The sequence below is a fragment of the Spermophilus citellus genome (assembly GCF_964194105.1).
Source record: "Spermophilus citellus genome assembly, chromosome: 16".
Classification (NCBI taxonomy): domain Eukaryota; kingdom Metazoa; phylum Chordata; class Mammalia; order Rodentia; family Sciuridae; genus Spermophilus; species Spermophilus citellus.
This window is the reverse complement of record NC_138196.1, coordinates 50,858,262-50,885,962: the sequence shown is the minus strand read 5'-3', so window position 1 is coordinate 50,885,962 and position 27,701 is coordinate 50,858,262. Positions and strand designations below refer to the sequence as shown.

General features: G+C 39.2%; 1 protein-coding gene across 1 annotated transcript in view; it reads left to right on the top strand.

Annotated features, from left to right (window-relative positions):
• KLKB1 (kallikrein B1) overlaps positions 1-19,102 on the top strand; it is a gene marked incomplete at its 5' end in the record, with an annotated part of 28,290 nt that extends 9,188 nt beyond the window's left edge. The window contains 9 exons of the mRNA XM_081268954.1: positions 10,133-10,292; positions 11,408-11,517; positions 11,681-11,843; positions 11,929-12,041; positions 12,200-12,365; positions 14,982-15,157; positions 16,095-16,190; positions 18,191-18,330; positions 18,884-19,102. Coding sequence (XP_081125080.1) covers positions 10,133-10,292; positions 11,408-11,517; positions 11,681-11,843; positions 11,929-12,041; positions 12,200-12,365; positions 14,982-15,157; positions 16,095-16,190; positions 18,191-18,330; positions 18,884-19,075 — 1,316 coding nt within the window. The 3' untranslated portion in view covers positions 19,076-19,102. The remainder of the gene's footprint in view (positions 1-10,132; positions 10,293-11,407; positions 11,518-11,680; positions 11,844-11,928; positions 12,042-12,199; positions 12,366-14,981; positions 15,158-16,094; positions 16,191-18,190; positions 18,331-18,883) is intronic.
• Between the last annotated feature and the right edge of the window lie 8,599 nt (positions 19,103-27,701).

The window sequence follows — 27,701 nt, the reverse complement described above, 5'->3', positions numbered from 1 at the left end:
GAACTTGGGAAGCAGAAGGGTCAGAGTCAGGGAGATGTTACCCTGCTGGCTTTAAAGGTACAAAAGGAAGGCAAGTGGTTTTTAGAAAAGGATGAGGAAATAGATTTTCCTATAGAGCATCCCAAGGGAACAAAACCCTGCCAACATCTTGATTTCAGTCCAGAAAGACCCATTTCAGGCTTCTGATCTCTAGAATGATAGAATATCAAATTGTCTTGTTTTAAGTCTTTAAGTTGGTGATAACACTCCTGCAAGAGCAGTAATAGGAAATAATACAGTGATAGTGTAGAGAAAACTATAGGATCAATTCTTGAGGATGTCCGTATCTAGTGAAATGGTTCTACCATAATGAATCAATAAAACCCTAGTGTTCCAGACATTTAGGTGATTTCAGTTGAATTATCCAAACAATTGCCATGAAACTTCATCTTATTTAGCACAATATTATTAATAATGAGGTATTATGGAAACCAAATCTGTCTCCCGCATAGCTCTGTGCCAAGGTCTATCTTGGATGCTGGGCAAAGACCTCTCTGTGGAAGATTGGGAAGTCAATTGTGTGCCAGTTTGTTGATTCAAATTTATTGATTATTAATTTTAATATTCACATTTTTTATGGGAGAATTTTTGGAGGTATGGACTACAGGAGGTAGGACTCTTTATTCAGAAGCATTGCCTTCTGTACATAGCACTTGTCTCAGTATGTTTTCTGTTACTATAACAGAGTGCCTGAGATTGAGTAATTAATATTTTTGAAAAGAGGTTTATTTAGCTTATGGTTATGGAGGCTGGGAATTCCAAAATTGGGTGGCTGCACCTAGCAAATGCATCTCGCTGTGTCATAACATGGTGGAACAAACTGGAAAGGCAAGCAGGCATGTGTGGAGACCTCAGGCCCTTCCCAGCTGCTGCCCACAGCCTGAAAGAGCACCTCATGTATCTAATCTCTACCTGTTCTGTGCTTGCTTTCTTGTTAAGTTACAGTGAGTTCACATATTACTTCAATCTAATAAAGTGGATTCTACAGAGTGATAAAACTCCTGGATATTTCAGGAAGGGGAGTAAGCTCTTAAAAGCATGGCTTTTCCCCGAGTCCATTCTTCCATAGTCCTCAGATGCCAACTAAACCTAGAAGACAAGACTCTATCTAAGGCCTAATGGTTCAGACACATTCATAAGTTCAGGCTGATTTGTAGTCATTACCACACCTTTGTCCCCTCTCTTTAGTTTCACCAAGGATTTTCCCAATTTCACAGATAAGGAATTAAAGCTCCTAAAGGTGAAATGATCTGCTCAAGGTCGCACAGATAAATGTTGAACCTGCACACATTTTACTTCCCCCCCTCCTCTTTTAATGCAAAATTTCCTACCTCTCAACCCAACTGTGAGTATGTTTAAAGACTTCCTTCTCTTCTTGACCTTCTTCCTACATGGATTTCAAAAGAAGGTTTTAGGATACTCACATTTCTCCTCATCTATGAGACAAAACTACTCGCAATCTGAGCAGGAAAACTGTTCACCATCTTACTGGTTTGGTATTTGCCCCAGCTGTTACTGATGCCTTAGGCAGCTACAACATTATATAATCAGTGTGATTTTGTTTTTCCTATTCTTCTTCTTCCCTCTTCCCCCCGCCCCAGCAAATGCTCCCAAAGAAAAGGCTGGAAACAATGAGTAATCTCAAGGTTCAGTCAAATAAATTCAAGTCTTGTGAGTGGGATTCTCTAGGGAACTTCCTGACACATGGACACATCAAATAATGGCAGCCATCTTGGAATAGGGAACGAGTGGTGCCTTTTTTTTTTTTTTTTAAGTTATTGGTCCCTGGATCATTGTTTGCCTTTGGTTAATTTCCAGAGCTCTGAAAAATATTGGTTCTAATGATTTTGCCAATATCATCCCCACTTTTGTGAAGGAGATGATTTTTGGAGATCCTTATTCTACCAGCTGTAGTGCTTTTGGTAGACAAACCAAACAAACTGGCTTTATAAATCAAGAAGTCCTTTTGTCACCTGTATGGGTCAGACCAGGACTGAAAGATTGATACCAACACTCAGTCCTTGTTCCCATTGCTGATCCAATAGTGAGAAAAAGGTGGATGTTTTTTTTTTTTTCTGTTTTGTTTTGTTTTTTATCATTGTTTGTTGGTTTCTTTTGGTACCAGGGTTTTAACTCAGGACGCTTAACCACTGAGCCACATCCCAGACATTTTTATTTTGTATTTTGAGACAGGGTCTCACTAGGTTTTAGGGTCTTGCTAAGTTGCTGAAGCTGGCTTTGAACTTGCAATCTTCCTGCCTTATCTTCCTGAGCCACTGGGATTATAGGTGTGCATCGCTGTGCTCAGGGAGAACAAGGTTTTGAGAAAAAGGAGAAATTAATTTGATTGCTTTGTTCGCAAAGGAGAAACACAGGGAACTCCTGCCTCAGAGGCTGTCCTGCTGTCAGGGGGAACAGAGGGTTTTTTAAGAGGAGATACAAAGGCTATGCTCTGGCTATGCCCTGTTAGGACTCAAAATTCATTTGCAGCCTTGAGAAACAGCCATTTCTAGGCCCCACTGGTACCAGCCCTGAAGTCTGGATTCCTTCATTCCTGTGGTCCATAAAGGATAGATAATTTGGCCTAAGATGGGAAAAAATGTCAACCTTGCTACTCTTGGTTAGAGATGGGGAGAGGGAAAAGAGGAAGGAAAAAATAAAATATAAGTTTAAAAATAAGCAGCAGTGGCAGAGAGGAAAGGCTATATTCAAAGCACAAAGTGGAACCCTTTTAGATTTCCCCACTGTCAATTTCTATCTTCCATTTCTATGGAAAAATGGGCAACAACATCTCCAAGCTACTTCCTGCTAAAAATGGGCAACCAAGGGAGGGGTCTTATGAATAGAAGGTTTTTAAAACCTGTTGTCATTTTTCTTTTTGGACGTTTACCTGAAGTGAGGGAGAGGTGATTTCAAACTTGATTGGGACCTGAAAGGATCCCTTCATATAGCAGTGAATATTTGACTGATTTGTAGTTCATACTGTTTTAATCTAGTTTTTTTGCTATATCTACATATCTACATTTTCCCATTTTCCACTCCCCTGCCCCAAGGTACCTAAAGTTTCTCCCATACACTGTTTTTTTTCCCCCTAGGGCTCAATTTAAGCCTGCTTCTGGGGTCACTTTATCTAAATGAGAGCAATTGGCAGCACTTTAGCCCACTGTGGTGGGCTTGATACCGTAATTTAGCCACAGCTTTCTGTTAGGTGTGGTTTATCTTTTGTTTTCCTTGTAGATTGGGGTCTACAGAATGTGGGTAGCTTCTGTTGGATAGTGAATGCTTTGCTCAATTGCTGGGCCACCTATGCAGAAAGAGACTTTGCATTGAGGAGGGGAGTCTATAATTTGTGATCAGATCATTCAAGAGAACTTTAGTTATTTCTGAAGTTTTTTTTTTGTGTGTGTGTGTGTGTGTGTGTTCTTTTTTTTTTTGTTGTTGTTTTTGTTTTTTTGTTTTTGGTACCAGAGATTGAAAGGCACTTTACCACTGAGCCGCATCCCCAGCCTATTTTATTTTTTTATTTTTGAGACAAGGTCTCTCTAAGTTGCTCAGGGCCTCACTAAGTTGCTGAGTCTGGCTTTAAACTTGGGATCCTCCTGCCTTAGCCTCCCAAGCTGCTGGGATTACAGGTTAGTACCTCCACACTTGGCTGTGTATGTGTGTGGTCTAGTGGCATAAGTTTCAACCTATCCAGAGAAGGTGTCTAGCAGTACAATCTGATATTTCCTGTGGCTCAGGGCTTTTGAGTAAAATCTACTTGTCAAGCATCAAAAGGCTGTGTTTTTACATGTTGTGTTCCTTTCATAGTCAGCTGTCTTTTGGTCTTTGGATTGTTTGAGGTACTTAAGACACAGTTTGGAGTCACTTGCTGAATAGTCTGTTGGAGGCATAGTCCTCCCGAGTGGGGCTTGATGACATTTACCAAAGTGCCCTCCCATGGTGAATACTCTCAGGTAGGTCAGGCAAGAGGAGGAGCCCGTGGGAATCCCATCTCCACTTGGCAGCTCTATCCCAGGAATCGAAACTTCATTCATTGGCCTATTTCTCATCCTCCTCCGTAGAAGAAGGTTTGTATTAGTCTGGTTTAAGTTGAGGTTTTAGGGCCCTGTTGAACAGTTTGTTTACCAGGCTCCCCTAGCATCATCCTGATTCCTCGGGGCCACATAAGCATCAGTCTTCTGATGACTGGAATAGTTCATGATCACCATCTGCTTTGGATAGGCCACATCCTGTATGAATGCCGTTCTATCAAGGATCTGTTTAATGTCTTTGTTCTAGCTATGAGGAGCTCTCTTGCATTCTAGAGAATTCTATGTACTTGAACAATCATGGAAGTATATTTTGAGTCAGTATAAATGTTTACCTCCTTTTCTTTGGAAGTCTGAGAGCTCTTTGTCAGAGCGATTAGCTGGGCTTTCTGGTCCAATGCTCCCAGTGGCAAAGCCTCAGCCTTTAGTACCTGTGGCTGCATGACCACAGCATTTCCAGATTTCTGCTGGCTGTTGTCCATGAAGCTGCTCTCATTGGTGAAGAGTTTCCAGTCCAGCTCTGTGTTAGGCTGACCAAGCAGATCCAACCTACTGGAGCAAAGAGTCTCTAGATCTCTGAGCAGTCGTGTTGTATTAGCCTGTTTTCATCTTCTGGCAACAGAGTTGCTGGATTTAAGGTGAATACAGTTTTAAGGTTAACATTTGGACTACCTGATAGGTATCTTGGCTTGGTATCTTGGCAACCTCCCAGGACTCAGCCAGTAGCCATCCTTCAGTTTTAGTAGGACCAGGATTTGGTGAGAAACAGACAAAGTAATGGGTTGTCCTAGAGTGAACTTTTCAGCCTCTTGTAGTAAGTCACAAGTAGCAGCTATCTCCTGAGGGAGGGGGGCATCCTTTTCCTGTGTGGTCGAGCTCTTTCGATGAATAGGCTATAGGTCTCAATATGTTTCCCTGTGTCTGTGAGAGAACTTCAAGGGCTTTGCCTTATTTCTCATGAAGTCTTTTTGTATGTCAGGCAGGCCTAGGGCAGGCATTTCATGAGGCTTTGTTTTAAATTATCAAAGGCAGATTTTGGCATTCTGGTGTCTAAATCAAAGTTTCTATTTCTGTTACATCTCCTATAGGGGTTTGGCAATCAGTCGAAAATTAGGGATCCAAATATGTCAGAATCCTGAGAATGTCAGAACCCATGTAACTGTCTCTGGTTCCCAATTTCTCAGAGACAATCTGCTTCTGATCTGATATCAAACCGTGGGTTCTTTGGACAAGTTGGAATCTTAGTTAGGTGACTTGTTGTTTATAAACCTGAGACTTTTTTTTTGTGGGCAACTTATGTACTCAGGAGGTGCCGTGTTTCATTACAACACTAGTATTTAAAAAACAGTGTTTATAGTTGGGACCAGCTATAAACAGGTCATCCACCTATTGCAAAAGGATTCCTTGATCTAGCTATAACCCTTGAAGATCTTCTGCCAGATTCTCGCTAAACAGTGTGAGAGTTTTTTTAATCCCTGGGGTGAGACAGTCCAGTAATACCAGGTGGTTACTGTAGTATTAGAGTCCTGTCACTCAACGCAAAAGTATTGGGACCTTTTTATCTACATCCAGTGGGATGCAGAAGAAAAGCATCTTGTAAATCTATCCTGTGAACCAGTCAGTCTCCTGGCACCACAGTCAGCAAAGTGTATGGATTTGGTGCTACGGGCTGAAAATACTGAATGATATTATTTATTTATAGCTCTTAAGTCTTGCACAAATCAGCACAGCATGAGGTTTTTCAACAGGAAGAATTGGAGTGTTATAAGGGATCTGACAAAGCTGACTCAATCTGTGTTTTAAAAATTTGTCCAGAAAAGGCTGAATCCTCATTAATGCCTTTCACTTAAGGGAGATATTCTTTCTTAAGGAGTAAGTTATACCTCCTCCATAGGTAAATCTTGGTTGGGATAGCACTGGTCACCCTTCCTAGGGTCCCTTCAGCCCCATATGGCCTTACTCACTTTCTTAGCAGATCTCCAGCAGAGCAGGCTCCATTTCCTTATCTTGGCTGGCAAGTGAAAGCAGGAACTTTCTGGTGGCACTTACTTTTTGGGTGAGAACCTTATTTCAGTTCTTAACTTATACAACAAACCTCACCCCAGGAGAGGGCTCCTCTGGCATCCAAAAAGCTGATCTTTGTTCTCCCAGTTTGCATTCAAGAGGTTTGTGCAATGGATGCCATTGCGCTTGACTTGTTGCTCTTATTATTGCAACATCATCAACTTTGAGCGAGTTTCCCGTGACAGTGGGCTCCTTCTTCCAACATTGGGCATGCTAATTTTCAACAGAGGGTGGACCTTTCTATGCTTTTCTTTAGGCTTCCTTGAGGATCCCTTTGCACCTCCTGGTCATTATGTACATTAGGCAGTATCAAGTAGCTGTGAGGGGTTTATGTCAGTGGCCTCCACCTACCGAAGCTCTCTGCTTATGCAGCTTCTCCTGTCACTACAGGATGTAGCCCCTGCTGTTTGTGGCACAGTTATGTCACAGTCTAGCAGTACAGCTATACAAGGCCTTTATGGGATTTTTGTTTGTTTATATTTGTTTTTGAGGACCCTGAGCTGATACAAGAGGCTTCAGGGTGTTTTTGTTTGTTTGTTTGTTTGTTTGTTGTTTGTTTTTTGGTGGGGTCTTTTTTTTTTTTTTTGTCTCCTCTAGTTGAAGGTTTTCAAGCAGCAGCTGAGTTCTTCTCCTCCTTCCCAACCTGCAGTAGTTCGCCCTGCTAGGCCCGCTCTGCATTTACATCAGTGGGTTACTGTCATAGCAAGAATTGCTCTGCCCCAGTTATGGTGTCTCCTGGATAAATAAGGCGTCCTGCTGGATCTTAAAAGGGGAAAATATTCCTGTCCCCAGGGCATAGTCTAGTGGTGTTTATACCCACCACAAAGTCCTCTTTGGCTGGTGATCCTCTACCCACTTCAGGCCAAGGAGACTGGGAGTCCTCAGAGGTTCACTTGCCCCATGCACACATTTATCCATATCCCTAGCAGCTTCCTGGGACTTTTTTTTTTTTTCCCCAGTAGAGGGCTGGCATCCTCAACCCACATGCCTGGAACTGGGGCCAGACTGAGAGGCAATGTTGGGCCAGCAGGCATTGGGTTGAAAGGATTTAAATCTTCTGCAACTTTTTCTTCGGGTGTCTTGCTATCCTTGTACACCAGAGGCAGTGCCTTTCTTTGTACCATCGACTTAGTTGCTGGCCTTGAGACTCCGTATCATGCAACTACATAAATGCCTGCACATACATCTCTTCCGTTTATTTGACCTCTAACACACCAACTCCAAATAGAAGGTCACAGTATCATTCAACAGCCTGATTGTGCTACAGTTAAACATCAGCTTTTCCTTATTCATAGGTTTGTACCTGTATGTGACCCCATTGAACCACGATCTTTCCCCAGAGTCTACCCAGTGGGATCAACACAGCATTGCCCATGTCTTCCAAAAACACAGAGATAGACAACCAGAGGGAATCCCCCAAACCAAGGCAGATGAATGGGAAACTAAAACAGACCAGATGGGGAAAAATAATTCCCTTGATTTTCTACTCCAATCTAACAATGACTACTACACCATGGCTCCACAGATGTCCCCATGAAGGGGGGAAAAGATGTGTAGAATCAAGAGTCTTAGCTTGCACTCCAGAAGGTCCATGTGATACGGCTTTACTGAGTTCAGTTTCCTTTCCTTCAAAGTAGCTCAATTAATGGAGCAGCTCAGAGAGTTCAGGGGGAGAAGGAGGGAATTCCCTGATGCAAAAAGATCCTTGGCAGCTGCTTGGATGTTTCCTCCTTTACTCACAGTAGTTCACCCTGAGACAAACTCGCCCCATCTCCTAATTCTCCAGGAGTTGGCTACCACCAAACTCAGTAGCCATCTTGCAGGCTCAGCATGGAAGGGGAGGCATTTGAAGTGCCAGACCTGCCTAAGAAGGCCAGATCTGGAGGCACTCTCAGGTCCCCCTGGGGTTCCACATTTGGTACTGAAAGGTCCAACCTTGACCCTGATGCCAGTCTAATGATGGCAAGGTTTGGAGGAGGAGGAGGAGGAGGAGGAGGAGGAGGAGGAGGAGGAGGAGGAGGAGGAGGAGGAGGAGGAGGAGGAAAAAGTTTTATTGCTTTGCCAGCAAAGGAATGAAAAGAGGACTCCTTTCCCAGAGGCTGAGATTCTAACCCTTGGAGGGAACAGTGGGCTTTTCAAGAGGGGATACAAAGGCTGCACTCAGTTGTGCCCTGGTGGGAGTCATAGTTTATTGGTATCCTCAAGAGATAGCCATTTCTGTCCTGCTGGTGGCAACCCCAAAGTCTGGATTCCTTTATTCCTATGGTCCATGACCCAAAGGACAGAAATCTTGGCTTAGGATAGGAAGAAGGTTAATCCTGCTTCTTCATGGTTAGAAAGGAAGGGAGAGAGAAGAGGAAGGGGGGTAAAAACCCAATAGATCAGTTTTAAACCAAGTGACCGAGGCAGAGCATCAAGGGTGATATTCAGAGCATGAAGTGGACCCTGATCATGTTCAATTCTGTAATTCACGCTTGGAGTGCAGCAATAGAGTTGGAACACATCAAGAGGGCAACTGGGATGGTAAAATAACCAGAAGGAGCAGAAAAGTTTTGACTGATTAAAATAAAAAGTTAAAGGTATTAATCTCAAAAATGGGTTTAGAGGACTATCTTAATTTGGGGTTGCTGGATTTTTTTTTTTGGCCTTCTTTTGTAAAGATTGTCACTAATAAAGAATTAGTTTACTTAGTCTCATAGACTCATAATTAAGAAAATAAGAATAACCCTAACATCTGCAGTGGTCCAGAAAATAAGTGATTCTTATCATGAAATAGTGAGATCCTTCTCACTATGAATGTCTACATAAAGGTGTAGAACAACCTGTTGTGCTGTTCTTGTGAGGATGCCATTGTAGTCTGGTATCAATGACCCATTTATTTCAGCTCAAGGGTCTGTGCATATTTGTTTGTTTGTTTTCTTTAATTTAATCAGTTGAGTTCTAATTTTCGAGAGCGAACACATGAAAGAACTAAGGGAGGTGCTGTCTCAATCCAAATATGTTCATTTAAATTGTGACTGTTTTTCTTTCACATAGTTTCTATTATTATTCTTAAAGCTTCCATAATTTTGATAAAATTATGTCATCAAATCAATTAAATAATATAAACAGAAGAAAAATAGAATTGAAAAATAAAATGTAAGGAAAATGAAAGTGAATTTTTCCTGTTCTAATTTCAAAGGGTAGTTGGTATTTTGGATAGCTGCTTAGAATTTTATTAATATCTTCTTATTAAAATATTTTTCATCATATTCAAGAACTTACTAAACTTCCTGTTCCTAAGGCCTGACTCAGGATCAGGGTAATATAAAGAAAATACATTCTGAGTAATTTAACCATTTTGTACTGATGGAAGATGGAGCTGGGAGACTAGGAGCATAAGTTATTTTATTTTTATGACATAGAAAATTATTTCTTATCAGAGTTAGAACATTTTTTACCTTCTTCCAAGGACCAAACAATAAATTTGGGGATTTTTTTTGGGGGGGAGGGTATTGAGGATGGAATTAAGGGTCACTTAACTACTGAACTACAACCCTAGCTCTTTTTGTATTTTATTTAGAGACAGAGCCTCACTGAGTTGCTTAGTGCCTTGAAGTTGCTAAGGCTGGCTTTGAACTTACAACCCTCCTGCCTCAGCCTTCCAAGCTGCTGGGATTACAGATGAACACCACAGCGATTGGCTAAATTGGGGGATATTTTAAGAGAGTTTTTTGGGGGCTGGGATTGTGGCTCAGTGGTAGAGCACTTGCCTAGCATGTGCCTAGCATGGGTTCAATGCCCAGCACCACATGAAAATAAACAAATAAAATAAAGGTATTGTGTCCATTCATAACTAAAAAAAATTTTAAAAAAAAGAGAGGCAGTTTTCCACTTAGGATGTCTAGTGCAACAACAAACAACAAATCTGCATAATGTCCTTAGTTGTGATGACAAAGGACCAGAAAACGTAGCCTTTGTGGTTGACTGAGGATTGTCTTTCCTCTGCGAGTTCTCAGGTTGCGAAATGAACCTTTTCCAGCAACTTACGTTTGTAGATGTGGATATTGCCAGAGTTGTCACTCCAGATGCTCTAGTGTGTCGGACCATCTGCACCTACCATGCCAACTGCTTCTTCTTCACGTTCCACACCAATGAATGGCATGTAAAATCACAGAGGCGAGTACAAAGGGGAGCGGGCCCACTGTTCTTAACGTCACTTTTTGAGTTTTGAAAAAGTTTTGTTCATATCCTGCAAAGCACTAGAGCCTCCAGTTTAAGCAGGTGCTTTTCTATCAGGGGCAGATGAATTGAGAGATTAGTGGAATTTTCCATGGACCTTCTCTTATCTGACACAAATGCACCATTGAAAACGGAATGTCTGGCGTGGGAAAGAAATGAGCAGAGCCTTTCTGATGGGTCTTAGTGTTTTGTATGAGCTGCAGGTCAAAGCTCCTTGCTGGCTGTGTATCTTTTTTTTTAGAGAGGAGAGAGAGTGATAGAGAGAGAGAATTTTTAATATTTATTTTTTAGTTCTCGGCGGACACAACATCTTTGTTGGTATGTGGCGCTGAGGATCGAACCCCGGGCCGCACGCATGCCAGGCGAGCGCGCTACCGCTTGAGCCACATCCCCAGCCCTGGCTGTGTATCTTTGAAGCCTGTGGCCTCTCTTTCTTTTCCATCCTAGAAATTAGAGCCCTGTTTATCCTGATCAAGGTTCTGGACTGACCTCTATACCCTTACATAACCCGGTTTTTTCTTTACACACATGAGGGTAATAGAAGGGTAATTAATTCTTTGATGTATGGGGGGTTTTATTTTTCCAAGTAGAAAGTGGAACTTAATTATGCTCTTTTTAGGGTATCTGTGCCTATTAATTTTCACCACAGGGAAAGGTGGCTTGATTTACATTTAATCTCTATAATTTAGTAGAGTCCCGTGGTCTGACTTACTTTGAAGAGAATTTCTCAAGTGAATACAATGTGCAGAGCTGTTTTTCTGATGTGAGCTGCTTTTGCACTTGCCTGATGCTTTTAACCTGTTTCGGGCCATGGCTCCAGATGTGGAAGTCCTATATACGCTTAAATAAAGTGTGCAACATGTAACAATATAGTGATTATTTAATGATATTATGATAATATTAATTACTATAATAATACATATCTTGATTATGATTTTCAACCTATTTTAATGCACCTGAGTTAATTTCATTGGAATATTCCAGAATCGAGAATTTGGAGACTTAATGGATTAATGCATCTTTCTTTCTCTCTCCCATTTTTCTTTAAATAGAAATGTTTGTTCCCTAAAAACTTCTGTAAGTGGGGAACCAACTTGCTTTACTCATCAGGAAAACACTATATCTGGACATAGCCTTTTGTCCTGCAAAAGAACTCTGCCTGGTAATGGGATTCACTGATCATAGTACATGTGACAAATCATATGACTTTCTAAAATGTAACAATGATGAAACAGTCCTTGAGGCACCAGAAACTTGTGCCTGTGATTTGTTGCTTTTGTGATTTTTTTTTCCTTTTTACCTCTTTATGTTTATTCTTGGCCCAGAACCATGCCACAGAAAAATTTACTCTGGAGTTGACTTTAGAGGGGAAGAACTGAACATGACCTTTGTGCAAGGAGCAATTGCTTGCCAAAAGATGTGTACAGAGACAGTTCGCTGCCAGTTTTTTACTTACTCTTCACTCCCAGAAGACTGTAAGGAAGAGAAGTAAGGGAACATTTATTTCCTGATTGGCAGGATAAATTCATCCTTTTCTGTGAAGCTTTAATTTTACACTGTTCATTTGATGCAGGTGTAAATGTTCTATGCGATTATCTTCAGATGGTTCCCCAACCAGGATTACACATGGGATCCAAGGGAGCTCTGGTTATTCTTTGAGATTGTGTGAAACAGGAGACAGCTCTGGTGAGTACAGGTCGCTTTGTCATAGAACTGTAAAGGGATGCCCCTGTTATTTTGATAGCTTGATTTTTCTTCTGTAACAGAATTACACATCTCATTTTCCTTGGAAGATGGGGACTCACTCATGTCTAATTCTAACCATTAGCTTCAAAACTTTTCAGTCTGCACAAAAACAAACCCACGCATTGTGGGAGGAACGAATTCTTCTTTGGGAGAGTGGCCCTGGCAGGTCAGCCTACAGGTGAAGCTGACGAGCCTGAGCCACTTGTGTGGAGGGTCAATCATTGGAAACCAATGGATCCTGACTGCTGCCCATTGCTTTGATGGGTAAGTTTTGCATGTCTTATCTTGCCTGTTCATTTTGAAAAATGCTCAGTTATTTTTTCTGTCATCATGTGACTTTATTAATGGAGATTTATTCTGTTTTCTATTTTTTAAAAAATTTTTATTTAAACCTTTTAACTGATAAATATGAAATTACATCTATTTATGATGTACCACGTTATGTTTCAATGAATGTATGCATTGTGTGATTTTTAAATCAGATAAACCTTTTGATCTCCTCATTTATTTATTGTTTAAAAGAAAATGTTCGAAAACCTTTCTTCTAATCTTTTGAAATATACAGTACATTATCATTTGATAGTGGCCCTATTGTGCCACAGTATTCAAGAATATCATCCTCCTGTATGTCATTTAGTTCCTGCTGATCAGGTCTACTCTTCCCAGCCCTTGGTAATCACCATCATTCTCAACCTCCAGGAAATCGACATATAAAAGTTCCGCATGGGAGTGAGGTTATGCATATCTGCCTTTCTGTGCCTACCTTACTTAATACGATAATCTCCAGGTTCCAACATGTTGTCACAGTTGACAGGACACCATCCCTTTTTATGGCTGAATAGGATTCTGTTATGTGTATGTACCACATTCATCCGCTGGTGGACACCTCCATTGCTTTCATGTCTTGGCTACTGTGAAGAGTGCTTCAGTGAACATGGGCGTTCTTATTAATATCAATTTCATTTCCTTTGGATGAATGCCCAGTAGTGGGATTGGTGGATCATAAAATGGTTCTATTTTTAATTTGGTGGGGGGAAACCTTCATCCTGTCTTCCATAGTGACTGTATTAACTTACACTCTCACCAATAGTGTGCAAGGTTTCCCTTTTTGACATGTCTTTGCCAGCACTTTATCTTTAATCTTTTCAATAGTAACCATCCTTATTAGAGTGAGATAATATCTCATTGTCAATTTAATTTGTGTCTTCCTCATGATTAGGAATGTCAAAGACATTTTAAAGCAGAAATGACATTGAAAATATTTAGCAATTTTATAGGGTCCTGACCAGGCTGATCCATCAGAACAGAGGGTGACTTATTTTCAGGATTTATGCCCCTGGGTGAATAATCACTCCTACCTAAAGAGAAGCTTAAAAAATATTCCAATTGCTGCCTCCTCCACCCACCACTCCCTAAATGTTTTCTTCAAAGATTTTTTTTTTAGGCCAATATAAATTTCACTTTCTACTCTTTGATTCACAAAGATACCAAGTAGTAATAAGTAGAGCAAAATTCTGAGAGTTTATGAATACATATTTCAATGTATATAATTTAATACAATATTTCTATTTTATCAAGCCAACAATACAATATGGCAGAGTTTTAAAGTTCTAAAAACTAGACTGTCTTAGAAAAGGATCTGAGATCTGCCGTTTATTATCACCATGACCATGGGCAATTTGTAAATCTTTGAGTTTTATTTTATTTAGAATATGAATAATAACAATAGCTAATTTGTAATGTTATTGGAAGGATTAAGTGATACGCTTAAATGTTTAGCACTGTACCTGGAACATCAAAATTACTCAGAAAATATAAGCTGTACCAGCTGCATTCAATGAGACGAATAAAAATGGAAAAAGCCTATGGTGAGCAAAAAAGATCCTAAAAGATGCTAAATCACTCTCAAAAAGAAAAAAAAAGTATTTTTATTTTAGGAAAATTCACCCCTTCTCCTGGCTAAAAGGGCAGGGTCCAGATTGCTGCTTATGAGGATTGAGCATACTGCTGTGAAAACAAATCAGTCAACGAACAGATGGGTAGCACAAGGCTTCTGCACAGGGTGAGCTTCAGTTAGCTCTCTGCAGCACTTGGCCTTGCTAAGGGTAGATGGTTGGCTCAAAAGAAAAAGCTCCAAGACAGGAAACTGTATTCTCCTTTTTGTTGAATGCACTGAAATTTGGGATGAAGAAATTTCCATTCTTGAAGACTTAGTGTTGTGAGTTTTAAGGAGACAATAAACATGGGAACTTTGTGATTTAATTGAAAAAAAAATTGCACCTGACAGCTCCAGTGTTTCTTTTAGTATTTTGTGTGAGCATTTCTTGCTCACACTTCATGATGGTAAAATTTTTCAGATCTTTGCACAAAATAGAACTATAAATTTGGATTTCTTTGATATGCATTTGTCTTTTGAGCAGTCGATTTAAATTTTCATACTTTGTAAAAATATAGATTTTAAATAAGAAGTCCCCCTAATGTGGCCTATTTTCAATCAATCTGACTCTTTGATAGTTTTGAATCTAATGAAAACAATTGCTTTCAGGTTTGGTGAACTAAGCTTGATTTCCCCACAGCTTCTCAGAATGGGGACAACAATATTCTTCTACTTTTACTTGCAGTAAACATGATGTAAAAACATAAATGTGCATTTTCAATATTCTAAACTAAACCTTAAGAGATCTACTACTGCTGCTGTTGGTGACAAATTGCTAGAGGAGGGATCAGGAAATAAATCCCCCCCCCAAAAAAAAGGATTCCCTGTCCTCTATTCGTTCATTTATTTATTTATTTTTTTGAAAGAGAAAGTAAGAAGGGAAAGGAGCAATATCAAAGGTTAGTCTCTCCCATTCCAACAAAGAATTTGTTTTTCTCTCCTAGGATTTCCTTACCGGATGCTTGGCGCATTTACAGTGGCTTTGTGAAACTGTCCAACATTACAAAAGAAACTTATTTTTCACGAATAAAAGAGATTATTATTCACCAGAAATATAAAATCTCAGAAGCTGGTCATGACATTGCCTTAATAAAACTTCAGGAACCCTTGAATTATACTGGTATGCAGCATATTTAAGGGAAAACTACATGACTTGTGTTGTATTGGTTTCACAGCATTTCTAGTGAGGGGACAGATCTGGAGAGACTATTCTCTAGTTGGTGGAGTTGTGGGGAAGGAGAGTGGTTGTGAAGGTAGGGAAGATCCTATGGCTTGACCTAATATATCTTTCTACTTAAGGGGACAAGAAATGTTAATTTGTTTTTTCATGGAGGGATGCAATTGCAGATACATCGTCTTTGCCATCTGGGAACAGAAGAGTAGCAGAAGTACCATTGCTAAGGCTTAGGAATATTAGGGATATAGGAGGATAAGTGGAGCCAGATGTTAATTTCCAGGAATCACTTGGGTAGAGAACAGAATGATGCAGAAGGCAACTCTGGGAAGACCAGACCATCACCGTTGGCTTTGGAGGTACTGTGCTTCACAGGAGCTGAATGCCTGCTAACACAACTCATTGTTAATGTCCATTCACAACTATGTGACCTCCAGCAACTTGCTGAGCCTCCTTGTACCTCAAATTTCCTCGTCTATAAAATTAGGACGATGATCTCCTCAATGGTTTATTATAATAATTAAGTAATGAAATGTGGTAAAACACTTCCTGAAACAGTGTAGACACTTTTTGCCACCACTATTAACTAGTCAAGCATACACTGAATAAGACACAAGAACTGCTAAATGCTTTTGATGGTAAATTTGCACTGTGAGTTTTTCATTTGTTCTGGGAAATTTTAATGTCAAAATGACATGGGAAAATTATGCTGATGGTGAGAAATTTTCTTAAATCATGGATCTGAGAAGTTGTGCAGACAGCGGGAGAGTCATTCTCCATATTCTTCCGTGGTAAGAAAATATAGGAAAATATAAGGATGTATTTTTAAAGTCAATATCTTTAGCTTTATTTAACTCAACTCTGGTTTTAAAATTTGTTTCAGAATTCCAAAAACCAGTATGCCTACCTTCCAAAAATGATGCAAATACAATTTATACCAACTGTTGGGTAACTGGATGGGGCTTCAATAAAGAAAAAGGTACAGCCTGGAATTCTAAAGTTTGCTCCTGAAGCCAGTCTCATAACACATAAGTGGATCAAATTAGCCAGTTTCTGTCTAAAAATTTTGTCCAAACTTATGATCTTTCTACTCTATTTATTACCAGATGTTTGTTCAGTGATTTTTTTTTTTTTTTGGTGGGGGGCAGGATACTGGAAATTGAACCCAGGGGCACTTAACCACTGAGCCACATCCCCATTCCTTTTTAACATTATGTTTAGCGACAGGGTCTCACTGAGTTACTTAGGGCCTTGCTAAGTTGCTGAGGCTGGCTTTGAACTCGAAATCCTCCTGTCTCAGCCTCCTGAATTGCTGGGATTACAGACATGCACCATTATGCCCAGCTGTTCAGTGATTCTTGAGAAGATACTTTTGCTGCGTCCTGAAAAACTTTATAAGCTAAACTTTTACGCATCTTATTTCATAATAAAGATGATTTGCTTGACTGCACAAAGAGCAGGGCCCCTATAAGGTCCATAAGCCCACTGAAGTGCAACTCATTCTCAGTATCAACAGTGTTCCTGACTCTCCTATTATGTTCTCCCTTGATATTTTGGCCAGTAGCACAGGCCAAAATGACAGCCTTTCTTTATAACCAATCTTAGTATTTTTTTTCCATGCATTCTTCCTGCAATCTGGTGATGCCTATGAGCTGCCTCACTAGTCATGTTTAAATAATAAGTCACACACAACTAGAAAGAAAGCCAATTATATTGCAATACAATTATCAAAATACATCAAAAGATGTGATAGTGATATATGTGCTTTTTAATTGATGTATTAAATAAGCTGTTTTATTTTTTATTTTTTTAAAGAGAGAGAGACAGAGAGAGAATTTTTAATATTTATTTTTTAATTTTCAGCGGACATAACATCTTTGTTTGTATGTGGTGCTGAGGATTGAACCCGGGTCGCACGCATGCGAGCGCGCTAATGCTTGAGCCACATCCCCAGCCCAAAGCTGTTTTAATATTAGCCGTAATTGTGCAATAGTGAGGAGCACATATATTTTCAGTTATCTTCCTGAAACACCTAAACATCTGTCATCCCTGTTGATGACCAAGTTAATGGTGCTGCTGATACTACTGTGTATGTGGTCTACACTTATAATTGGAGGGCGTGTTAGACTTGGAGGTCAGGAAATATAAAGATGTATATTTTTTTTCTGAGTTTATGCACCATATGATTCTTTTATAGACTCTAGGTGAAGATCCTTGCTCATAGATACTTGGAGTATTTCGATTGCCCTTGAACTTTTCTAGAAACATAAGATTCTTCCTTTCCAAAAATTAAGTTCCCAATAACACTATAGGAAAAAATATTTGTGTCATTCTTTGCAAAAAAAAGATAGCTGACCAATCTTGTTCTCTCTTTCTTGAATCATCCCTCTATTCAGCTAATTCAAAATTTTAACATTTTTTTCACTAGAACCTTGAGAGAGGAAGAGTGAAAGTAACTTTAACTACACAAAGAAAACTTCCAATGTATATCCAATGGACTTGGGTAGAAATCAAGTTATTCATAAATAAATTGTACTTCATGGAAAATGTGTTTGTATTCAAAGTACAAAATACTCCTCTGTTGTCAGAGGTTTGGGATTTATTTCACAAATGAAGTATTTTTGTATTATAATTTTGAAAATTTAAATATTAAAATATAAGAATGCCCAGATTGGTATTGTAGGCAATAAGTGTATGAAAGAATTTCTGAGGGACTTCTGTTGAGGTGAGAGGATGGCAGGTAACATGAAAACAGAGCCCTTGCTCAGCCTGGGTTATGGGATGTAGAAATGAAGGCCAATATAGGGTGCTCTCTGCGTGTTCTCTGTCTCTGTCTACCTTCTGGACATTTACTGTCTGTATCCAAAAATATGGCCTTGATGAGAAATGCACCACCCTTCTTTGCTTTAAGACTTTAATCTTATTTCCATATTAATTGCATTTCATCCTCTGAATTTATATGTATTGATTACTTTGTAGGTAAAATCCAAAATATTCTACAAAAGGCAAATATTCCTTTGGTAACGAATGAAGAATGCCAGAAAAGATACAGAGATTATGTCATAACCAACCAGATGGTCTGTGCTGGCTACAAAGAAGGGGGCAAAGATGCTTGTAAGGTATTGCATTGGGGTGGGAAAATACCAGTTTATGTGAGGTAATTCATTTCAAGGTACTATTTTCCAATAGCACATTTCATGACAGATTTTTGAAAATTTAGAGACAAATGATCTGATGATTTTATAACCCTTTAACATATACATATAATGTACATCAGATATTATTTCTGACATATATGTCACAATCTTCATATATGTCACAATCTGTACATGTGCATGTTAAACTTAAAAAGAACAACTGTATATACTATAATCTAAAACATAGGAACATTAGATTTCTTTGACTTTGGGATAAGGTTGTAGATAATTTCTAGATTATAGTTAAAAACCTCAAAATGGGTGAGGGAATAAATTAAAAATGTCACCCTGCACTGATTTTTACTGCACACAACAGCTAACAAGGAACACAAGAGGGCCTGAGAAACTTCCAGAAACTGAGTGTGCTGTAGGTACTATGTGAAGTGGGACTTCAGAATTTTAAAGGCAAAAACTTATTTGAATCACCTCCATTGAAACCTTCTACCATTTTATTTTTCTACCCTCTGTGACACAGGGAGACTCCGGTGGTCCCTTAGTCTGCAAACAGGGTGGAATGTGGCAGTTGGTGGGCATCACCAGTTGGGGGGAAGGCTGTGGCCTCAAGGAACAACCTGGCGTCTACACCAAAGTTGCTGAGTACGTGGACTGGATTTTAGAGAAGACACAGAACATCGACAAGGGTGCTTTGGTGAAGTCATCGGCCTAAGGAGGCTGGACAGTGAAGAGAACCCAGGGTTGTTTGAAGGAGAACCCAGGGTTGTAACTCTAGTTTTACATCCTGGGATCTAGTCAAGTTCTAAGCCTTGGAGTCCTCACCTGAAAAACATGGAGACCAGTGTCTACCTTGCGTCCTTGTCGTAAGGATAAAAAATAAAACAAACAAACAACAACAAAAACAGGAGGTACAACAGCTGTGGGGACAGTGCCTTGCTGAGATTTGCTTTCAGTATTCAGTAACCAGGAGCTCCTAATGGGAGATCACTGAAGAACTCTGCCATTTTGTTGTGAAATCGAACACCAAAAGAGCACAGTTAGAGTGTTTCCTTCTGGTTTTGAAACAGAACTGACAATAAGTGACTCTGGATTGAAGCACAGTGCTTGGGATCATCCTGATCTTCCTGCTTCCCCTGGAACTCAATATGTCTCAGAGATATAACTTGTCCATGCCTCACCTGCCAACTCATTAGGACCTAATGCTGCCTTTGTCCTTTGGATGAAGAGCTAGGAAGCTCAAGTTTTGTTCTGCCCAGTGGATGAAGGAGATATGTGTAACATTCCCTTTGACAATAAAAAGATGGTTTCATTTCAGGCCCCTATCTCTGCGACCCCAGCATGGCCACAGGTGTCCAACGTTGATATGCAGGTGAGGATTGAAGGGCTGCATTTTCCTGGTTGCAGAGCCTGCAATAGACTCACTGCAGAGCCCTCCTGGAAACCAAGAAATCTGCTTTGCAAAGAACATTAACCCTGGCAGTGGATATCAGTGAATATTAGTTTCTGCAATAGTAATTCAAGAAGCATTGTTAGATATATCATGTATCATAGAATACAGACATGTAAAATCATGGTCGTGAGTAGTCATAAGTGACTTTGGAAAGAATGATATAAATCCTTATGCAATGGAAATCCCAGACTTGTTGGCAAGTCCCACAATTGATTGGAGGTACCTTGATTCATTTCAGTTAAGCTGGTTAACATTTACACAGAATTGACCATTTATAAAAGATTATGTAAGCTAGGTAGAAAAATAGAAAAGTGCAGTTTTCTAAAAGTGATTGACTTTTTCCTTTTTCCATACTCAAAGACACATTGACTGGTAGAAAGAGCTAAAGATGGAGAGGCTGAAAGAAAGTCATGAGGTCCAGGTTATCCACAGACCATGCAATGGGAAAATGAAGGGTCAAGAATTTAGTCCAGAAGCAAAATGGTTTTTGTAAAACCTGGCTAGATTGCATGAATTGATTTTTAAAACGTATTATAATTTCAACTTTTACTTTTGATTGCAATAAAGGTATTAGTCTTGTTCTGCGTGGAAGTTGTTTATATTTAAAAGGGAAGAAAATGTTTGCAATAAAATCTTTTATCTCTGTTTTTTTTTTTTTGTATTGATAATTACAAAGGGTTTAAATAGGACTTTGGAGTGTCTACAGGGTAAATGCCTGGGCTTTGGTTGCTCAAGGAATGGCCTTGTTTGGGCAAGGGTTTGATTCCCAGCAGCATGCAACAATAAATAAAATAAAGGTCCATTAACAACTAAAAAAATATTTTTAAAAAGATTTAAAAAAACCTTGAGAATTTTGAAATGTGGGACTTTCCTAAGTCATAAATGATCATTTTAAGTTTTCCAATTGAAGTCTCTTGGTACTGGGATGTTCTCTTTGGCTTTCACCATATGTTCATAGTTAACAGAGGAGCCCTTCAGACAGTTAAGAGCCTCATGGGACCCAGAAGCATGTAAGAGGCTAAGAAGTCAGAGGCTGGGATGATGTCACTCTCACAAGGAACAGTGAGGGTAGAGGCGTGGGTCTTTAGCAGTTCCATCCAAGAAAGGGTGGTGGCAGAGCCAACCCTGAAAACTAGCACTGCTCTTGCCCTGTGCCAACAAAATGCACATGGAATACACAGTGCTGCACATACCATCTCACAGGAGGGTAACCAACCAATGACTCCAACATCTGTCTCTGATTAAACTTGAGACTTTTTCTTGTAATTATCATTAATGTCTAACTTCTCCACCATACTGTGAGCAATTTCAAAGGAGGCTTTCTCTCATTCTACCGCATATGAGAGGACGTGCTGAGGTAAATAGCTAATAAATCCATTCTTTTTTTTTATTGGTTGTTCACAACTTTACAAAGCTCTTGACATATCATACTTCATACATTAGATTGAAGTGGGTTATGAACCCCCAATTTTACCCCAAATGCAGATTGCAGAATCACGTTGGTTACACATCCATAATTTTACATACTGCCCTTTTAGTAATTGTTGTATTCTGCTACCTTTCCTATCCCCTACTATCCCCCCTCCCCTCCCCTCCCTTCTTCTCTCTCTACCCCATCTACTGTAATTCATTTCTCTCCTTGTTTATTTTCCCATTCCCCTCACAACCTCTTATATGTAATTTTGTATAGCAATGAGGGTCTCCCTTCATTTCCATGCAATTTTCCTCATCTCTCCCTTTCCCTCCCATCTCATGTCACTGATTAATGTTACTCTTTTCTTCCTACTCTTCCTCCCTGCTCTGTTCATATTTGCTCTCATTATATCAAAGAAGACATTTGGCATTTGTTTTTTAGGGATTGGCTAGCTTCACTGAGCATAATCTGCTCTAGTGCCATCCATTTCCCTGCAAATTCTATGATTTTGTCATTTTTAATTGCTGCATAGTACTCCATTGTGTATAGATGCCACATTTTTTTATCCTTTCATCTACTGAGGGGCATCTGGGTTGGTTCCACAGTCTAGCAATTGTGAATTGTGCTGCTATGAACATCGATGTGGCAGTATCCCTGTAGCATGCTCTTTTAAGGTCTTCAGGGAATAGTCCGAGAAGGGCAATAGCAGGGTCAAATGGTGGTTCCATTCCCAGCTTTCCCAGGAATCTCCAAACTACTTTCCAAATTGGCCACACCAATTTGCAGTCCCACCAGCAATGTACAAGTGTACCCTTTTCTCCACATCCTCGCCAGCACTTGTTGTTGTTTGACTTCATAGTGGCTGCCAATCTTACTGGAGTGAAATGGTATCTTAGCGTGGTTTTGATTTGCATTTCTCTGACTGCTAGAGATGGTGAGCATTTTTTCATGTACTTGTTGATTGATTGTATGTCCTCCTCTGAGAAGCGTCTGTTCAGGTCCTTGGCCCATTTGTTGATTGGGTTATTTGTTATCTTATTGTCTATTTTTTTGAGTTCTTTGTATACTCTGGATATTAGGGCTCTATCTGAAGTGTGAGGAGTAAAAATTTGTTCCCAGGATGTAGGCTCCCTATTTACCTCTCTTATTGTTTCTCTTGCTGAGAAAAAACTTTTAAGTTTAATTAAGTCCCATTTGTTGATTCTTGTTGTTAACTCTTGTGCTATGGGTGTCCTATTAAGGAATTTGGAGCCCGACCCCACAATCTGTAGATCGGAGCCAACTTTTTCTTCTATCAGACGCAGAGTCTCTGGTTTGATATCAAGCTCCTTGATCCATTTTGAGTTAACTTTTGTGCATGGCGAGAGAAAGGGATTCAGTTTCATTTTGTTGCATATGGATTTCCAGTTTTCCCAACACCATTTGTTGAAGATGCTATCCTTCATCCATTGCATGCTTTTAGACCCTTTATAAAATATAAGATAGCTATAACTTTGTGGATTAGTCTCTATGTCCTCTATTCTAAACCATTGGTCCACCCGCCTGTTTTGGTACCAGTACCATGCTGTTTCTGTCACTATTGCTCTGTAATATAGTTTGAAATCTGGTATCGCTATACCACCTGATTCACACTTCCTGTTTAGAATTGCTTTTGCTATTCTGGGTCTTTTATTTTTCCATATGAATTTCATGATTGCTTTGTCAATTTCTACAAGATATGTCGTTGGGATTTTGATTGGGATAGCATTGAACTTATAGAGAACTTTTGGTAATATCGCCATTTTGATGATGTTAGTTCTGCCTATCCATGAACAGGGTATGTTTTTCCATCTTCTAAGATCTTCTTCAATTTCTCTCTTTAGGGTTCTGTAGTTTTCATTATATAAATCTTTCACCTCTTTTGTTAGGTTAATTCCCAAGTATTTTATTTTTTTTGAGGATATTGTGAATGGAGTGTTTTTCCTCATTTCCGTTTCAGAAGTTTTGTCGCTGATATACAGAAATGCCTTTGATTTATGCGTGTTGATTTTATATCCTGCCACTTTGCTGAATTCATTTATTAGTTCTAGTAGTTTCTTTGTAGACCCTTTTGGGTCTTCTAGGTATAGAATCATGTCATCTGCAAATAGTGATAATTTAAGTTCTTCTTTTCCTATTTTTATGCCTTTAATTTCTTTCGTCTGTCTAATTGCTCTGGCCAGTGTTTCAAGAACTATATTGAATAGAAGTGGAGATAGAGGGCATCCCTGTCTTGTTCCGGATTTTAGAGGGAATGCCTTCAACTTTTGTCCATTCAGAATGATGCTAGCCTGAGGCTTAGCATAGATAGCTTTTACAATGTCAAGGTAAGTTCCTGTTATCCCTAATTTTTCTAATGTTTTGAACATAAAGGGATGCTGTACTTTGTCAAATGCTTTCTCTGCATCTATCGAGATGATCATATGGTTCTTATCTTTAAGTCTATTGATGTGGTGAATAACATTTATTGATTTCCGTATGTTGAACCATCCTTGCATCCCAGGGATGAATCCTACTTGATCATGGTGCACAATTTTTTTGATGTGTTTTTGTATTCGATTCGCCAGAATTTTATTGAGGATTTTTGCATCTAGGTTCATTAGAGATATTGGTGTGTAGTTTTCTTTCTTTGAGGTGTCTTTGTCTGGTTTCGGAATCAGGGTGATGTTGGCCTCATAGAATGAATTTGGAAGAGCTCCCTCTTTTTCTATTTCCTGAAATAACTTGAAAAGTATTGGTATTAATTCTTCTTTAAAGGTTTTGTAAAACTCCGCTGTATACCCATCCGGTCCTGGGCTTTTCTTGGTTGGTAGTCTTTTGATGGCTTCTTCAATTTCATCCATTGATATTGGTCTGTTCAAATTGTGTGTATCCTCCTGACTCAGTCTGGGCAAATCATATGACTTAAGAAATTTATGGATGTCTTCACTATCTTCTATTTTGTTGGAATATAGGTTTTCAAAATAATTTCTAATTGTCTTCTGTATTTCTGTAGCATCTGTTGTGATATTGCCTTTTTCATCCCGTATGTTAGTAATTTGAGTTCTCTCTCTTCTTCTCTTCGTTAGCATGGCTAAAGGTCTGTCGATCTTATTTATTTTTTCGAAGAACTAACTTTTAGTTTTGTTAATTTTTTCAATAGTTTCTTTTGTTTCAATTTCATTGATTTCCGCTCTGATTTTAATTATTTCTAGCCTTCTGCTACATTTGCTGTTGTTTTGCTCTTCCTTTTCCAGGGCTTTGAGATGAAGTGTGAGCTCATTTATTTGTGTTTTTTCTTTTTTTGAGGAATGACCCCCAGGCGATGAATTTTCCTCTTAAAACTGCTTTCATTGTGTCCCATAGATTCCGATATGTTGTGTCTGTATTTTCATTTATCTCTAAGAATTTTTTGATTTCCTCCTTTATGTCTTCGGTATCCCATTGATCATTCAGTAACATATTGTTCATTTTCCATGTGATGTAGGATTTTTCCTTCCTTCTTTTATCATTGATTTCCAGTTTCATTCCATTATGATCAGATAAAATGCATGGTATTATCTCCACCCCTTTATATTTACTGAGGGTTGCCCTATGGCATAATATATGGTCTATTTTTGAGAAGGATCCATGTGCTGCTAAGAAAAAAGTATATCCATTTGATGATGGTTGATATACTCTATATATGTCAGTTAAGTCTAGGTTATTGATTGTGATATTGAGTTCTATAGTTTCTTTATTCAATTTTTGTTTGGAGGATCTGTCCAATGGTGAGAGAGGTGTGTTGAAGTCACCCATAATTATTGTGTTGTGGTCTATTTGATTCTTGAACTTGAGGAGAATTTGTTTTATGAATGTCGCAGCACCATTGTTTGGTGCATAAATATTGATAATTGTTATGTCTTGTTGGTGAATGGTTCCTTTTAACAGTATATAATGACCTTCTTTATCCCTTTTGATTAACTTAGTCTTGAAGTCGATTTTATTCGATATGAGGATGGCCACTCCTGCTTGCTTACGAGAACTGTGTGCGTGGTATATTTTTTCCCATCCTTTCACCTTCAGCCTGTGTATGTCTTTTCCAATCAGATGTGTCTCCTGGAGGCAGCATATTGTTGGATTTGTTTTTTTAATCCATGATACCAGCCTATGTCGCTTTATTGGAGAGTTTAGGCCATTAACATTCAGAGTTACTATTGATATATGGTTTGAACTTCCATCCATGTTTGGTTGTTTATCCTTTTTTTAAAAAAAAAAAATTTAGTTTGTTTCTCCGTGATTATCTTTCCCCTCGCCCTCTGTCTTTATTGAGGCACTTCCCACTGATGGTTTTGGTTATTGTTTTTCATTTCTTCCTCGTGTAGTGTTTTGCTCAAAATGCTTTGCAATGCAGGTTTTCTGGCTGCAAATTCTTTTAACTTTTGTTTATCATGAAAGATCTTTATTTCGTTGTCATACCTGAAGCTTAATTTTGCTGGATACAGAATTCTTTGTTGGCATCCATTGTCTTTCAGTGTTTGAAATACATTGTTCCATGACCTTCTTGCTTTCAGTGTCTGTGATGAAAAATCCGTTGTTAACCATATTGGTTTACCCCTAAATATAATCTGTCTCCTTTCTCTTGTAGCTTTTAATATTTTCTCTTTGTTCTGTATATTGGATATCTTCATAACAATGTGTCTTGGCGTTGGTCTACTGTGATTTTGTGTGCTCGGTGTCCTGTATGCATCTTCAATTTGTATATCTGTTTCCTTTTTTATTTCTGGAAAGTTTTCTGTAATTATTTCATTCAGCAGGTTTCTCATTCCCTTGGTTTGAATCTCTGTACCTTCTTCTATCCCGATGACTCGTAAGTTTGGTTTCTTCATGTTATCCCATAACTCTTGGATGTTTTTCTCGTGATTTTTTACCAGCCTTTCTGAGTTGGCTAGAGGGAGCACGGAGAGGCTTACTCACTTCCCGCCGCCATCTTCCTCTTCTCGCCATTTCGGGATGATGGCGGGGCGCTAGCTCGCTCCCTCCGGTGTGTCTCAGCCTCGGGCTCCCACGCCTCTCTCTCCGCCGCGGCCTCCACAGCCAGCGCTGCCCCGGTCGCTCTCTCCGCGCCCCCCCCCCCGGCGTTCCCGGCTCCTATAAATCCATTCTTATTATAAAGCTGAGTCAATGGAGGCTTAAAGAGGTAAAAAGATTAGCTCAAGGTCACTGTCAAGGACACAGCCAGGACTAAGCTTAGCATTCATATCCCCAGATGATGCCTTCTAAGACTATATCATGTGATCTCATACTAAAAGAAGGATAAAAGAGGGCAGAACCATTTTATGACCATCATCAGTTATTATCATTATTATCCGAGACCATTGTTCTCAACCAGGGATGATCTGACAATATTGACATTTTGGTTGTTACAACTGGTGGAGGGGGTGTAACCAACTGTAGCAGGTAGAGGCCAGGGATGCTGATGGATATGCTGCAATGCCCAGGACAGCCCCCACAACAAAGGACAATCTGGACCCAATATCAATAATTCCTGCATTGCTGCAACCCTGATCAAAGTTGAGTATCAAAACTTGATAATAGGGTTGGGGTTGTGGCTCAGTGGCAGAGTGCTTGCCTAGCATGTGTGAGGCACTGGGTTTGATTCCCAGAAGCATGCAACAATAAATAAAATAAAGGTCCATTGACAACTAAAAAAATATTTTAAAAAAAGATTAAAAAAAAAAAACCTTGATAATAAAAAGGGGGAATTTCAGGGACAGCATCAAGATGGAAGTGCAGGGCATGGTAGGCCGTGCCCTTTCCAAAGGGAGTTTTGATGAGAGAGAGTATAGGCACTCCAAGAAGAAGTGGGTTGTGGCTATGAGTGAGAAGAGGACTCCACCAGGAGACAGGATTTTAGGTCACAATATGCCCAGCACATCTCTCACCTATGTTCCTAACTTATGATTTACACTTGAATCTCTTTTGACTAAATTTTGAATTTTTTTCTTATGATTTTTGCCTAGTAATTTCTGAGTTTGATTGGGCTTAAAAATATTTCACAGAAAAAAATAATCACCTTTACAATAAAAGTAGTTTATCAGAATTTTAAGCTGCAATGCATTCACTGAGAAGAATTTTTAGAATTCCTACTGTCAGTTTGAGAGAAAGTTCTATTTTTAAAAAATTTCATGCAGTTAAGAATCTTATTATACTTCGATTTGAATAGAGAACAATATTTCAGAGTTCTTATACTACTTCAAAGGCTTTAGAGATTTCATTAACTAGCTAAATCAAATTTAGGAGAACCGTATCTGGTTTTCCAGTGAAGCATTTCTCACATTTAAAATCTTTGATTATCTTAATAGGATTAGAGAATTATTATTATCTTCTTTTTATAGGACTTTAGGGGAAAAAATGGAGGTTTATGGGAGAAACCATATAGGAGGAAAGGTCTATAATCTTACATATCATGGCCATGGTAACCTTCCCTAGCATAAG